At 39.9% G+C, this 13,896-nt stretch overlaps 1 protein-coding gene across 3 annotated transcripts in view; it reads left to right on the top strand.

The window, feature by feature from the left end:
* The window catches only part of LOC131226251 (protein transport protein SEC24 C-like), a 74,415-nt gene extending 64,585 nt beyond the window's left edge, over positions 1-9,830 (top strand). For all 3 annotated transcript variants that reach the window (XM_058222034.1, XM_058222035.1, XM_058222033.1), the window contains 3 exons: positions 5,413-5,501; positions 5,600-5,631; positions 9,332-9,830. In XM_058222034.1, the coding sequence (XP_058078017.1) occupies positions 5,413-5,501; positions 5,600-5,631; positions 9,332-9,438 (228 nt within the window). In that variant the 3' untranslated portion in view covers positions 9,439-9,830. The remainder of the gene's footprint in view (positions 1-5,412; positions 5,502-5,599; positions 5,632-9,331) is intronic.
* The last annotated feature ends 4,066 nt before the right edge of the window (positions 9,831-13,896 follow it).

Consider the following 13,896-nt stretch of genomic DNA (forward strand, 5'->3'; position numbering starts at 1 on the left):
TCAAATTTCCTATCTCGATCACCTCTATACGGTTGTTATTCCACAACATCAGTTGGCTAGCCCAGTGAGTGAACCCATCATGGTTCATACACAACACAATTAAGATAGTACAAACAACAGTCAAAGTACATGCATGCAGATATGAGTATGAATGCAGGATCTCATGAAATGCATGTCAAGTGGGATAATCGTTCACTTGCTTGGGTTGGATATCCATTAACCCACATCTACACCTGGCAAGCTTATACTATATTAGGTAGGCATGGGCAAGGCCCGCATCTACTCCTTGAGTAGGCTTCCACTAATCGTGGGCATCCGGTAACGATTCTACTAGGAAACCATTCAGGGAGATCCCCTAGGAACCCGGGCACAAGGTGTGCATGTAGTCATCTAGAGCCGTCCTCTAGGAATCCGCACTATGTAATGCATACTCAATGCATAATGCATCGACACACACAATTGTTATATATATCGCTCCATATGAGAGGAAACTTATGAATTCATGATTGTAATGATGTATATCTCCATATATGCAATTCATGGCAATAACCGTTCATCAAAATCATCATACATCAGCAATTGAACTTAGCATGGCAATACAACCAACATAGCAATCAAAATAATCTATCTTAATCGTATAGATATGAGACATGTTGGGACTCACTCACCCTTAGGGCTATACACGAGCCAGGCTAGCTCGAAAAGCTCGCTTGACTTGGCTCGATCTAGCTTGGCTTGACTCGGCTTGAACGACGACTTGAGGAAAGCCAAGCTTCATATGACCCAGCTCGTTTTGAAAATGAGCCGAAGTCGAGCATAGTGCAGCTTGACTCGACTCGAAGCTCGAGCTCGAGCTCGACGCAAATATATATTATATTATTTATATATATATATATGTGTGTGTGTGTGTGTGTGCGTGTATTATATTATATTTAAAAATAAAAAAGTTAAGGGTCCTTACTCTTACTCCGATGGTAGACTCTTAGGAGTTTCAACACCTGGTTGAGGGTTCGAATACCCATAGGTGGTGAAATTCCACTATGGCGTGGGTGTGTGGTGGTGTGTGTGTGTTGAAAATAAATAAATAAATAAATAAGCTCAACTTAAAATAAATAATTAAAAACCCTACCCTACCCAATCGCTCGTCCCTTTCTTACCCTTTCCCTTACCTAACCCGCCGCACCTGAGCTTCTCTCTCTCTCTCTCTCTCTCTCTCTCTCTCTCTCTCTCTCAACACCCACAACAAGGTACCTTTATGGCTCTATCTAATATATATAATTGAATATTTGATTTGGGAGTTGGGTCGGGTGCGGATTGGGTCAGTTGGGTCGGGTAGCTGGGTTGAGTCGGGTGCGGGTGCTAGGTTGAGTCGGGTGTGGGTGCTAGGTCGGGTTAGGTGTGGGTGCTGGTAGATGGGTTGGTTGAGTTGGGTGTGGATTGAGTCGGGTGTGGGTGTTGGGTTGAGTTGGGTGTGGGTGCTAGCAAATGGATTGGGTTGGGTCGGGTTGGGTGTGGGAGCAGCCTCGACTCGACTTGAGGTAAGGTCGCCTCGAAAGGTTTGGCAAACAAGCCAAGCTCCAATGTTAAGCTTGAGGGCGAGCTCGAGCTCGAGTTCGAGGAGAGCATGGACGAGTCAAGCCAAGCTTGGCCCACCTTGACTCGACTCGGCTCGATGTACAGCCCTACTCACCTGTACTTGGTAGAGATAAATCTGCCGAACACTCGTACAAGTTTAAATCTAGAATCCCTAATGAATAATTTAAACAAATCATGAATTGATCCAATTATTCTATCTATCGGGGCCCACTTTTGATTTCATCAAGATGACCCACTTTCATCCATTTATTTGTAATTAATTTAAGGTTATATGTGTATATTATTAAGTTCTATTTATCACATTTCAGAATTTGATAGATCATCACAGGGATCTGTCGATTGATTGAGACCGACCGATGGCTCGCCAATCGATCGAAGAATTTAGGAATTTACCATATAAGTTTCTAGACAAAAATCGACATGCTCGATCAATCGAAAACCCATCCTCGATCGGTTGACAACATCCCGATTCTACTCGATTTAGATGCTCCCTTCTGCACTTTAGGGATTTTTCTTTTTTTCTTTTTTTTCTTTTAGTTTTCATGGAATTTTCATGCACTTAGGTTAGATCCAACCATCCAATGATTTCCACATCATCAAGTTTAGGAAAAACCAAAGGATTGCTCAGATCCAGACCATCCAAGATCCACAATCATCATATGGTATATTTATCATTAATGTCATTCTTTGATCGTTGTGGATAATCCAACGGTCAGATCTGTCTAAAATATTGAGTAACATCCTAGATCTAACTCAAAGTCAACATGAATGGTGTAAATTGATCTAATACATCAGAAAATCCATCGATTCATCAAATACACAAAGCAATGTCCGATATTTGATCTGATCGGTGTGGCCCGTCCGATGGTCAAACTAATATGGAAATTAGGGCCCTGGTATGTTTTGCCTTAGGAATTATATGATTCGTACAGATTAGATCTGGCACATCCAGATGACATCACATCACTCTTTACAACAAGAGATTTTGCTTCAGTCTTCACGTTGCCCCTGCTGCAGTGCTGCGACTGCCCCCATCCACTCTCTCTCTCTTCCCCCCCCCCCCCCTCTAGTTGTCTCTCACCCAGAACTGTGGAACCGAACCAGTTTTAACGATCCGGTTCTAGGGTGCTAACGGTCCGGTTCCAATTTTCCTGGAACCGTTAGGAATGGTTCGGTTCCAGTTTCACCCCAAAATCGAACCGACCCATGTGCACCCCTAATGCGCACTGACAGATATAAGAAAACATACGGCTCAGATGACTCCCAGGTTGGCATTGTGCTGTCGAAAATGGAAGGGAGGAAAATAAGGAAAAATGGAAGAAGGGAGAGGAGAAATCGGATGCGGTTAGGCTGGGAGATGCAAAGACATGTGCCAAACGTTTCTTATACCCATTTTGACTTCACACATGCACATGCACATTGCACGATGAGATTGAGTGGCTTGTTTTGTGATGGGTGGGGTCCATGAGAGAAACCCACTCCCACCATTAGTTTTATCATATCATGCTTTGTCACGGACCTAAATATGAAGCAGATTCGAATCTTAGGTTAGAGACATAAGAGCCATGAATACTATATATACTCATCAGAGTAACTTTGGGCCTTGATGTCTCAAGGATGACCAAGATGCCTTTTAAATGGATTATGTCTAACCGTAATTCAAAACATCATGTATTAACATCCTGGATGAAAACTAACCGGTAGTTTTGATGTATACCTTATGATCTTCCGAATGAACAATTTATTTCGATATTTAGATGGCCCATTTGGCAGATACAAATAGATGAATGGTCAGATGATGGGCAAAAATTAAAGTAATTGGATAGTTGGGTATTTAAACATGAATACGGGTTATTGTAGGGTCGGTTTCATAAACAGATAACACAAAGTAGGTTTTTTGGATGTGGTCTATGTTAAGAATGTACGCCGTTAGATTCAAGGGACTTATTCACGTACGCAAGTTACTTATATCATAGATTTGACAGTTGGTTAAGCACATTTATATGTGACGAAGAAAATGAGTGAAGTAGAATTTTAATTTGATATGTAAACGAGCGGATATGGAGATCTAGTGGTTAGTTTACCATGATCGGGTGATTCAAATTCAAAATGGATGGTATCTTCTTCCAACGGTGAATGGTTTATTCAACGTTTGATGAACTCCCGAGTATTTTAGGATATATGAAGGCCCTGAGTTCACCATGATGAAAAAGTGCATGCAAGTGTATGTTCGTGAGTCCATTTGTACGTGCAAGGGTGTAACCTGTCTAAAAAAGTTTTTAAGTGTAGGTCTGTGTGTTCCCACACACGTGTATACTACTTGGGTTCTAATGGTAACACATGAGAATTTTCAATATTTGGCTATTGAAAGATCGGGGTGTTACACAGCATGGATGTACAAGGCATACAACAAGCTGGGCCCTAAGGTCAGTGTCCCACCCACATCGTTGGTTTCGAGGTTGCAGGGAAGTCGTGCTCTGATACGACAACTAATTCACACCCGGATCCAGAGATGTCAATGAACCCTGACCATGGGGCCCACCTCAATGTATGCGTTGTATATCTATGTTGTCTATCTCAATCCATTTTGCTAGATCATTTTATCGCATGGACTAAAAAATGAAACATATCCAAATCTCATGGGAACCACACCATCTTACGGTAGCACATGTTTTTAGGCCCCCATTAAATGAAAAGTTATTATGTATGCATTCTTTTTATAATTTGTTTATTCCTAAATATGTAAATATATGTATTTAAGCATCTCCTAAAGTTTCATTAAAAATTCCACCGTTTTCCCATGTTTCCCCCGCATCGGCAATATTATCAACGATATCAATATTGTTTCTTTATCTCCAGCCATCGAAACTTGTAGCGATACCAACAACTCAAACGCTGGTTTTGCCACGCATTCATCTCAACATTCCATTTCAGCTGCATCATCCTATTACCATGTTGTTCCTTCCCCAACATTCTGTTCCATAAAGCATGGACATACATATATCCATATCATTTGCTGAGGACCTATGGTTTAGCTGAGGATATGGTCCATGATATACTGGAAGGGGTCATTGTCATCTAAGCCTGATTCCAACTAATTGGAGCCAGCCACACTGTTTCGCCACACACACACACACACACTTATGTACATGTATGTGCTCACTTTGGGACTTTTAAAAAAGCAAGGCATTGTTTGATAAATTAGAATTCGCAAGGAATTTTGCAAGAAAAATTACCTTTGAAAAAACCAAGGGATATGCCCTCAGTATTGAGAAGATAGGTTTTTTATTTTTTATTTTATCTAATTTATGATTAAGGGTTTGTTTGGATTGAGGGTAAACTAAGGCAGGCAAACAATTTTTCTTTGATATGACATTTTCTCTATTTGAGAAACTTAAAAAAGAGAAGTTAACTAATTTCCTTTCCTCAACAAGGGGTTAAAAACTTTTTTCTCAAATGCCAATTGGTGGGAAAAAGTTCCCCTCTGATGTGGCATTTTAAATGGAAAATTTAGAGGGGAAAGAGGTTTCCCTTTGTAGAATTGCAACCCAAATACTAAAAAATACATAGGAAAAGCATTTTTCCAAGACTTATCTGTAGGAAAACAAACAAGCATAAAGGGTTTCCTAATGTCAGTTTATCATCAGCTTATGTCACAATTTTACTCTCCCTTGCCTTCCCCTAATTTACCCCCAACCCAAACACACCCTATGTATTTTGGAGTTATGTTGTCAGGCCCTTTTTTTTTTTATCATCAATATTCTTCTAAAGGATGCAGCTCGTCATTCCCCTTAACATATTTGCCGGCTTTTTCAGTTTCTGCTGCAGCAATACGACAATGAGTTGTCAAAGAAAGTAAATGATGCGGTGAATGAGATACGGCGCCAAAGATCTTCCTATCTCCGGTATTGACTGATTTTTCTACCCTTACACTCGCAATATAAGTTTTCAACCTTTGTCCCTTTTTGCTTATGAGAATGCTTCCTCCTTTTTTCCTGTGCAGTTTACGGTTGTGCAGAAAAGGAGATTCATCAGGTCAGTGATGATCACAACCTTTTACTTACATGCTCAGTATGAACTGTATTTAGACTCGTTACTACCGATATGGTTGCAAGTGTAGGAACTCTAAAGAGTGAGTATAATATCCATGTTGTTCGGTAGGTGGGCCCCACCTTGTATTTCCCATGGCTCACAATTCGAGCTGGTCTGGTGGTCCTCCAGAGAGCCATACTGTATGTTCAATGTGGAACCTTCATCCAATTAACCCAGCCAGGTGACAATATGGGACTGGTATTTGCAAAATAGCACAGAAATGGCGGGGTCCACCTGATGACTGGCCTGGATCTCTCACAGATGTAACATTGGCACTTGTGGGGACCTATCTGTCTAGGTTCTGGAGAATGTATAATGCTGGATTGCTGAGACAAATGCAACTGACAAAATTAGAAAAAATAAAATAAAATAAAACAACCAATCATTCTGATCAGAAGAAAGAAAAAAAATGAAAATGAAGAAAAAAACACTCCCTACCTTTTACATATGGGATCAGGAAATGCCTTGTCCAATAACTGTCACATGATAGGCATGGTATTAAAAAACGGTCATGTCATGGCTGTAAGGGTCATTATGTAATGGTAACGATGGTGACCGATACGGGCCCATAACAGGCTGATACAGTTTTTCCTTTTAAAAAAAATCAACCGTTACAGCCCCATTTTAATGACCTTAAGGCTGGCCATTGTGGCCACTGATACCGTTTTTTAATCCCTTGATAATAGGTGATGCGGTAAGTCCAGACCATCCAACTAGTTGGTCCTGTGATGAATTGTGCGCAACTGAAAAACAGACTGGAAGGATGATCCTGTCCCTATGGACAATGGCCTTCTAATGGACAGTTAAGATGCAAATGGATGATGAACATGATCATCGGCTCAATGTCAAGGGCCATATACATACTGGATCACAGAAGGACAGATCAGAACCACATCCTAATCTGCCATGTGTCCGATCTGCAGGACAAATGTCCCTTCCTGATCCAGTCCATGTCAGATCTGCATCAATGGGTAAGTAAAGTTTAGACCCTTGCAACATTACAAATGATCAAAACACCCAAAGGTATTTGTAATTAAGGGAGTCGCCATTGCTGTATCATCAGAAAATATCAATAATTTGTGGTGGCGCTGCTATTTCTGTTATATTTTGGTTCAAAACATTGAATGATTCTTTTCCCTGGTGAGGACTTACATTTTCAGTATTGGAAGTACTCATGTTTTGCTGATATGAAGTGTTTAGTCATTCTCAAAAGATGGTTCATGCTAAGTTGCACTCTCGTATTAACTCCAAAGTGCCAAAATTATCCTGATCCAACACTAAAGCGGACCACAAAGCAGGAAAATTGTGAGAGGATGCTCGCTCCCTTGATTTACACAGGGGACCACCTGAATTTTAGAACAAGCTTGATTTTTACCCTGACCCTTCGTCCAGAGTCTAAATGGCCTAGATTTCATATACACAACATGGTGGACTCTCCATAAAAATCAAGGGTGGACATTCCCTAGTTTCCTGTGGTGGGGCACACATGATTCGCACATCAGCCTGATTTTAGGGTCCTGGTGTTGGGGGTGACAATGGGCGAGGTGGACGAAATGGGTGCCTAAGCCTGGGTGACACAGGCTGGGTGTAGATGTAGCTAAACGGGTGGGGGTATGGCTTTGGGTATTGTTTTGAGCCTGATTAATAATTGGGCCAGGTGTGCATATTGCATATTCCCTCATTTATTTGCATGTTACATACTCACAAGTATTCACGAGCCACACAACCATGCATCATGTTGATGTAGATTATGCAACTATATGTATTCACCATGAATTACCGTTTGCAATTTTTAGTAAGTAAAATTCATTCCACTTATGAGTGGACTGGTGAGATATGTTGTCCGGATCTCATAAAAAAAATTGGTTCTCATGCACGTGTGCCTTGTGGGGTGCATTATGGATGGAGCATATCTCTAAAGTCACACTGACATGTATGTATGGGTCGAAGTTATCGAAGTTGTAATCATGCAGTCATGTTTTCCATGAGCATATCAAAAATATCTTGACACATTGATTTGATTGGCACGCGTATGATATTTCTAAGTTGCTCATCAAGTAGGTCCAATGTGCTTTTCTTTTTTTTTTTCCTTTTTTTCTTTTTGTCTCAAATATGAATGGGTACACCAACACCCTGATGGATATGCATATTGGTTATGGGCACGGGTCCAATACCTGCTGGTGGTTATGAGTGTTGGTACCCATGTAGCTGACCCAAACCCGGCCCATTGACACCCTACCTGGGTAGCATGTCCTGACGCATATGATAGACGGGTTGGATTTTATTCATGCATCATGTGGGCCCCACATCTGCCTAGTACCTCTGTAGCTTAGGATGGTACTGATACCACTGGAGCATGCCTCGCAAACTAATCGATTGGTTACACTATATTACAATTATCAACTGTATAAGCCCATACTGAATGGGCGAGTTCGTCAGAAAAATTGTATCATTTTTTGTTTGAAAGGTAGAGAAATAGTATCATCTCTAGGTCAAGCTTCTATATATCCATCATAGACAAAACAGCCCTCTAACATTCAAAAACTATATGCGGGCCATGTGCTGGTGATATCATGACCATCCATCAGGTGAGAGCCTTGCCATGGTAGGTCAACTGATTAAAAGACACTGGTGAAAAGAACCATCTGATTGGCAGGCTACTAGTGAGCACTAGAAGACATGGTCCATCCAACACCCAACAGGGCAAAGTCTTCTGCGCAGATTGTTAGGATCATCCCATCATTATAACTTCAGAGCTTTTAACCATCTTACCTGATTAATGGTTTGGATCTCATGCATGTTTACCATGTGTACGGTTATCGGATATTAAACGCAACTTTTTCCATTGCAAATAAACAATATTTGCCCTTCATCTTATTTGTGTGCAACCATGTATCTTCTCTGGGCCATATGCAATGCTAATTGTCAATATTATAAAGTTTAATGGTGCCCAAAAGAGCTCCAGGTATTCTTTATTATTATTATTATTATTTCACAGTTATCTTACAAATATTAGTTTATGCAACAATCAATGCTTGATAGTTTTTCAAATTCCAAGGGGTTTCATTTTTATTTCTAAGAACCGACGGTTGTTTATATGCTTAGTGGCGTCCATAGTTCAAAAACTTGAAAACTTGACTCGACTCGATGTCTAGCCGGATCGGGTCAACTCGAAGACTCAACCAGTTCATTAATGGACTCAACTTGATATTTAAATTATCAGAATCTTGAATATCTTAGAAATATCTAATTATTAAAACATCCTAAAGAAAACCAAGTCACTGTTAATGGTGCGCTTGAAGAGATGCTGTCATTGCAACATCATTTTTCTAACAGACAGAAAGTTGACTGGGCGAGTGACTTATTCGAGTCAAGGCAATGAGTCTTGCCAAGTCCCGATCGAGTTAGGCACTCCAGCAAGTTTATTAGTATCACGGATAGGGCTCGAAATCTCATAAAGTCGAGTTGACTCAGCCAAGTTTCAAGTTGACCCATCCACCGAGTTATAAATCTATGGTCGCATCTCCGAGTACATGTCCATGTTCGGGACAAGGCTTTGATGATCAAAACAATGTCTGTTGTGCTGTATTCCTTTGCCCCACTGATATAACTTTGTATATGTTACTGTGTTATTTGTATGCAGGGCCTTTGTTCTTTTCGTATTTGGTTGAAGACAAGACTGCGACAGGCCTCTCTTATGTTGAGTTCCTTGTACATGTCCACCGGCAAATCCAAACTAAAATGGCATGAGCATTTAGCTATTCCCTATCATGGATAAGAGTTCTGGATGCCCTTGAAATTGGATCTGGAAGTGGACATAGGTGGAGCAGATGATCATCCCATCTGCTCTGTGATATAATTGCTGCTTGCTTTTTGTGATGCTAGATCCATCAGTTAGTGGAGAGAATGCTGGGGATTCTGCATTTGGTTGTTGATATTCCTGTCAGATTCGTGTAAGATTCAACAGAGATTGTAATAAATACTGGGACATAGCTTCTTCTCTTTATTTTATTTTATTTTCTGAGTTAGGCATTTGTAATGTCTGTCATTTGCTTTCTTCTCTGTAAAATAAAGTCTATAAGATATGGAAAGAAAAAGAGGCTTGTTGAACAATCAATCGATGGTTCTAATCCTTAGTTCAATCCTTGGACGTTATCGGTATTCTTTCAGTGGGCAGTTCCTGCTCTGTTTTTTTTTCTTCTTTTTAGTGAAGATTTTGAAGGCTTTTCTTAATTGGGGCTGACCAGGACTTGGAATCATTGATAATTGAACTCCTGCAGGCTGGTCGATCCATCAGGGAAAAAGGAATTGCTTAAATTATTCCCAGCAATCCACTTTCAATGCCATGGCCTACCTCACTTTTGGGCCTTCTGATTTATGGGCCAGGTCATCAATGTGGTAGTCGTTGCACTTATCAGGACATGGTAGCTTCTAACACCTTACTGTCACATAAATCGCATTACATTAAGTTTTCATTGGACATGAAAATCACATCAATAATAAAAAAAAAAGGCAGCCCACCTCAGTTTTGAAGTGACTCGAATCCTGATTGGGGATCATCCTCTGAATGGATTGGACAGCATATTCCAAAATAAATAAATAAATTTACAAACGTTATCTTGGTTTCAATAAACTTTAAAATACAAATGGCAGCTAAAATGAGGAGACCTTACCAGGAAAAAAAAAACTATTCACAAATGTTTCTCCTTCTAAGAACTTGCAGCTCAGGCCTTCAAACATGGCATGGCTACTTTATAAATGGCGAGGGTTCAAAGCAGTTGCTGAAATATGGCTAGGTAGGAATGGTGAAGGTTCAAAGTAGTTGTAGCTGTTCAAAACTAAACATGGTCAGAAGGACCATTCTCAGAGAGCGAAACAAAAAGAGAGTAGAACAGCAAAACAAGAGAGAGAGAGAGAGAGAGAGAGAGAGAGAGAGAGAGAGAATGGCTGAGAGATACAGGCACACACACTTTTGGTCTGTGTATGTGAATTGCCAAGTAAAATAAACACAGAAAAAAATAATTCATACATACAATTGATATAATCGTTTTTTGCCTGCTCCTAAGATTTATACAAGGAATGCTAATTGAATACGTCTATTGCTACCACCACTTATTTTTTGGGCTCCGTTTGGGAACAACTGGTCAGAATCTTCATATTGGCCTGATCCCCATGAGAACCCTTGAGGGCAATAATTCCCATTGTCATGGTTTTCTAATAGGTTGAGTTGATTCTATATAATGGGTTCGGAGTAATTCCAAGTACTGGATCATCAAAGCAAATATCAGCCTCCTTGCACAGAACAGGTCTTGAAAGTTCTGGATCATCAAAGCAAATATCAGTCTCCTGCAAGGGCTTGATTGCACAATACAATAGCAGAAAACGATGAAACGGAGCCTTCACTGAAAGTCTCTGATAATTTGACGCAGGGATGAACGTGATGAGGATGAAGCTTCTTTGGACTCTTCACAGAGACTTTTCAAATCCATGAGGAAAAAACAAGAAAATAGAAATAATATTTATGAAAATTCATAATTTGATTGATAATTGTCTAATATATATCTACCTTACACCATTAATATATATATATATATATATATATATATATATATATATATATATATATATATATATATATATATATATATATATATAAACAAAACAAAATTCGTAATTACCAAAAATAGCAAAATTCTAACTCTAATAAAATCTTAATTCTAATAAAACTCTTCTAAAACTTAATGTTTAAAAATAAAAATTCTAAATAAACTTTTGCTAGAAGAGTCCTACGAGCATAATTACAACTTATTTCTAAAAAAGAAGAAAATCTAAAACTCTAAAAATAAAAATTATTAAAAAAATCAAAATTACTAAAAATAGTAATTTTTCCTTAAAAATTCATTTTTAAGCTGAAAGTGCGCATTTTCTGACGAAACGGACAGATGCGACCCACGTTGTGGGTCGGTTCACCTCGGATGGCCTGTTTCAGTAAAGATTGATAGGTTACGCACCCGTAATGATACCCAGATCAAAAGTTATGATCAATTTTCGATCCATTGATTCAACCATGCTAGGAATGTATCTGTGCCACGTCCTACATCATAATTCAATTTCCAAGAGTCCCAAGGCCTATTTATGCAAAGCTCCAAAGGTCGGCTGTATTGTGGGGCTTTCTCAAGCTTTGGAGATCAGTCGGTTATGTTTGAAATGCATCCTGCCAATATGTCATTCACCAGGGAATTTGTACCACAAAAACGGTAGGCCCCTCCATGAAGATCACCATATATAAAAATCAGGTCACCCGTAAGTTGAGTCAAACCAGCAGCCCATTGATTCCAATGGTCCGGTGTAATCATCAGACCTATATGTGGGGTCAGACCAGTTGTCCATTTATTCCAATCAAATAAGTAGATTCATCTGATTTTTGTATAATTTTCATGCTGGGGCCTACTGTTTGCATGGTAACTTCATTCCCAATAATCATTAAATTACAAACAGTAACTAAAATAAATGATATTATAAAAAAGATAGATGATAGAAAAATAAATAAATAAACTACTCTGATGATGTCCTCAAACATGGTGCGGCTGGATATAAATAGTGAGGGTTCAAAGCTATTGTGGATCGTTGGGTTAAAAGTAGTTGAAGGTTGTTCAATATTAGAGGCAATAATATTTAGTCATATTTCCCAGTGTCTGTTTGGTGTAGCTTGTTCTTTAGAGCAGACAGACCAGTACTTCATAAATCTCGAAGATAAGAGGCATCGACTCCGGTAGAGTGGTTTGAACGTTAGAAGTAGTTGCAGGTTGGATGATGTCAAAGGCATTAATAAAGTCATTCCCAGTGAGATGAACTAAAAACACAATAATATTAGCCTGATCCACAACTTTTGTAGCCTGACTGAGAGAGTTGAATTTTAGCACAATAATATTAGCCTCATCCACACAATAATATTTTTCCTTGTGAGTTGGCTCAAGAGTATGATATATTTGACTTATAATTAGAGTCTTCATTAGCCATTTATCTCAAAATTGAGCAGTCAGATCCTGTAAAATGAACCTGTTTAGGGTTGCTACCCTGCTTGTTCGGCATTGAATCTCCTTTGTGATTCTCGGACAACTCATTACTAAGAGGGGTCGGATCTTGTCGGGATTGGCCTTTATCCCTCTATGATTGACTGGGAAGCTGGGGAATTTTCTTGAGGTAACGCCAAAGGTGCACTTGTTCGGGTTTAATTTCATTTGGTACTTTTTTAAGATCGCAAACATTTCCCTCAGATCTACCATGTGGTATGTTGCTTCGGTGTTCTTGACGAGCATGTCGCCGATATATATTTCCATTATGTTGTCAATTTGTTTAGCAAACATCTTGTTGACTAAGCGTTGGTAGGTTGCTCCAGTATTCTTCAATCCGAAAGACATTACTCTATAACAATATAGTCATTTGTCGATGACGAAAGCTATTTTTTGTTTGTCGTATTTGTGCATGACGATTTGATTATATCATGAGTAGGCATCCATGAAACTGAGGAGCGCATGTCCGACAGTGCTGTCTACCAACTGGTCGATCCTCAGGAGGAGAAAGTTGTCTTTCGGACATGCCTTATTTAGGTCGGTATAGTCGACACACACTCACCATTTTCCGCTAGCCTTTTCACTAGCACAATGTTTGTTAGTCAGTCAGGGTAGTAGAATTCCTCGATGAACCTAGCCTTGAGGAGTTTGTCAACTTCTTCGCCGATAACAACGTACCTTTCAGAGTCAAATGCTCGTCGTTTATGCTTCACAGGCTTATGGTTGGGGTCCACATTCAGTTGATGGACCATAACTTCCGAGTTTATGCCGGGCATGTCCTGGTGGGACCAAGCAAAGATGTTGGCGTGTTATCTCAGCAGGTTGACTATCTCCACTTATCATCCTGGCCCAACCAGCGATCCGACCTGGACAATGCGGGAGGGGTCATACTTAGATAGTTGTATTGACATGAGGTCTTCCACCGGCGATCCTTTTTTAGTGGTTCCCGTGGGTCCATGGAGGTTATGTGCATTACCTGATGTCGTTGCGCCTTCGCTCGGAGCGCTGTCAAGTAGCATGGTCGAGCCTCATGTTGATTGCCCCTGACCTGGCCAGCCCCACGCTCGGATGAAAATTTCATGACAATGTGATAAGTGGATACCACAACCCTCAGTGTTTAAAGACGGCCTACCCA

Source organism: Magnolia sinica, chromosome 14, assembly GCF_029962835.1.
Source record: "Magnolia sinica isolate HGM2019 chromosome 14, MsV1, whole genome shotgun sequence".
Taxonomy (NCBI): domain Eukaryota; kingdom Viridiplantae; phylum Streptophyta; class Magnoliopsida; order Magnoliales; family Magnoliaceae; genus Magnolia; species Magnolia sinica.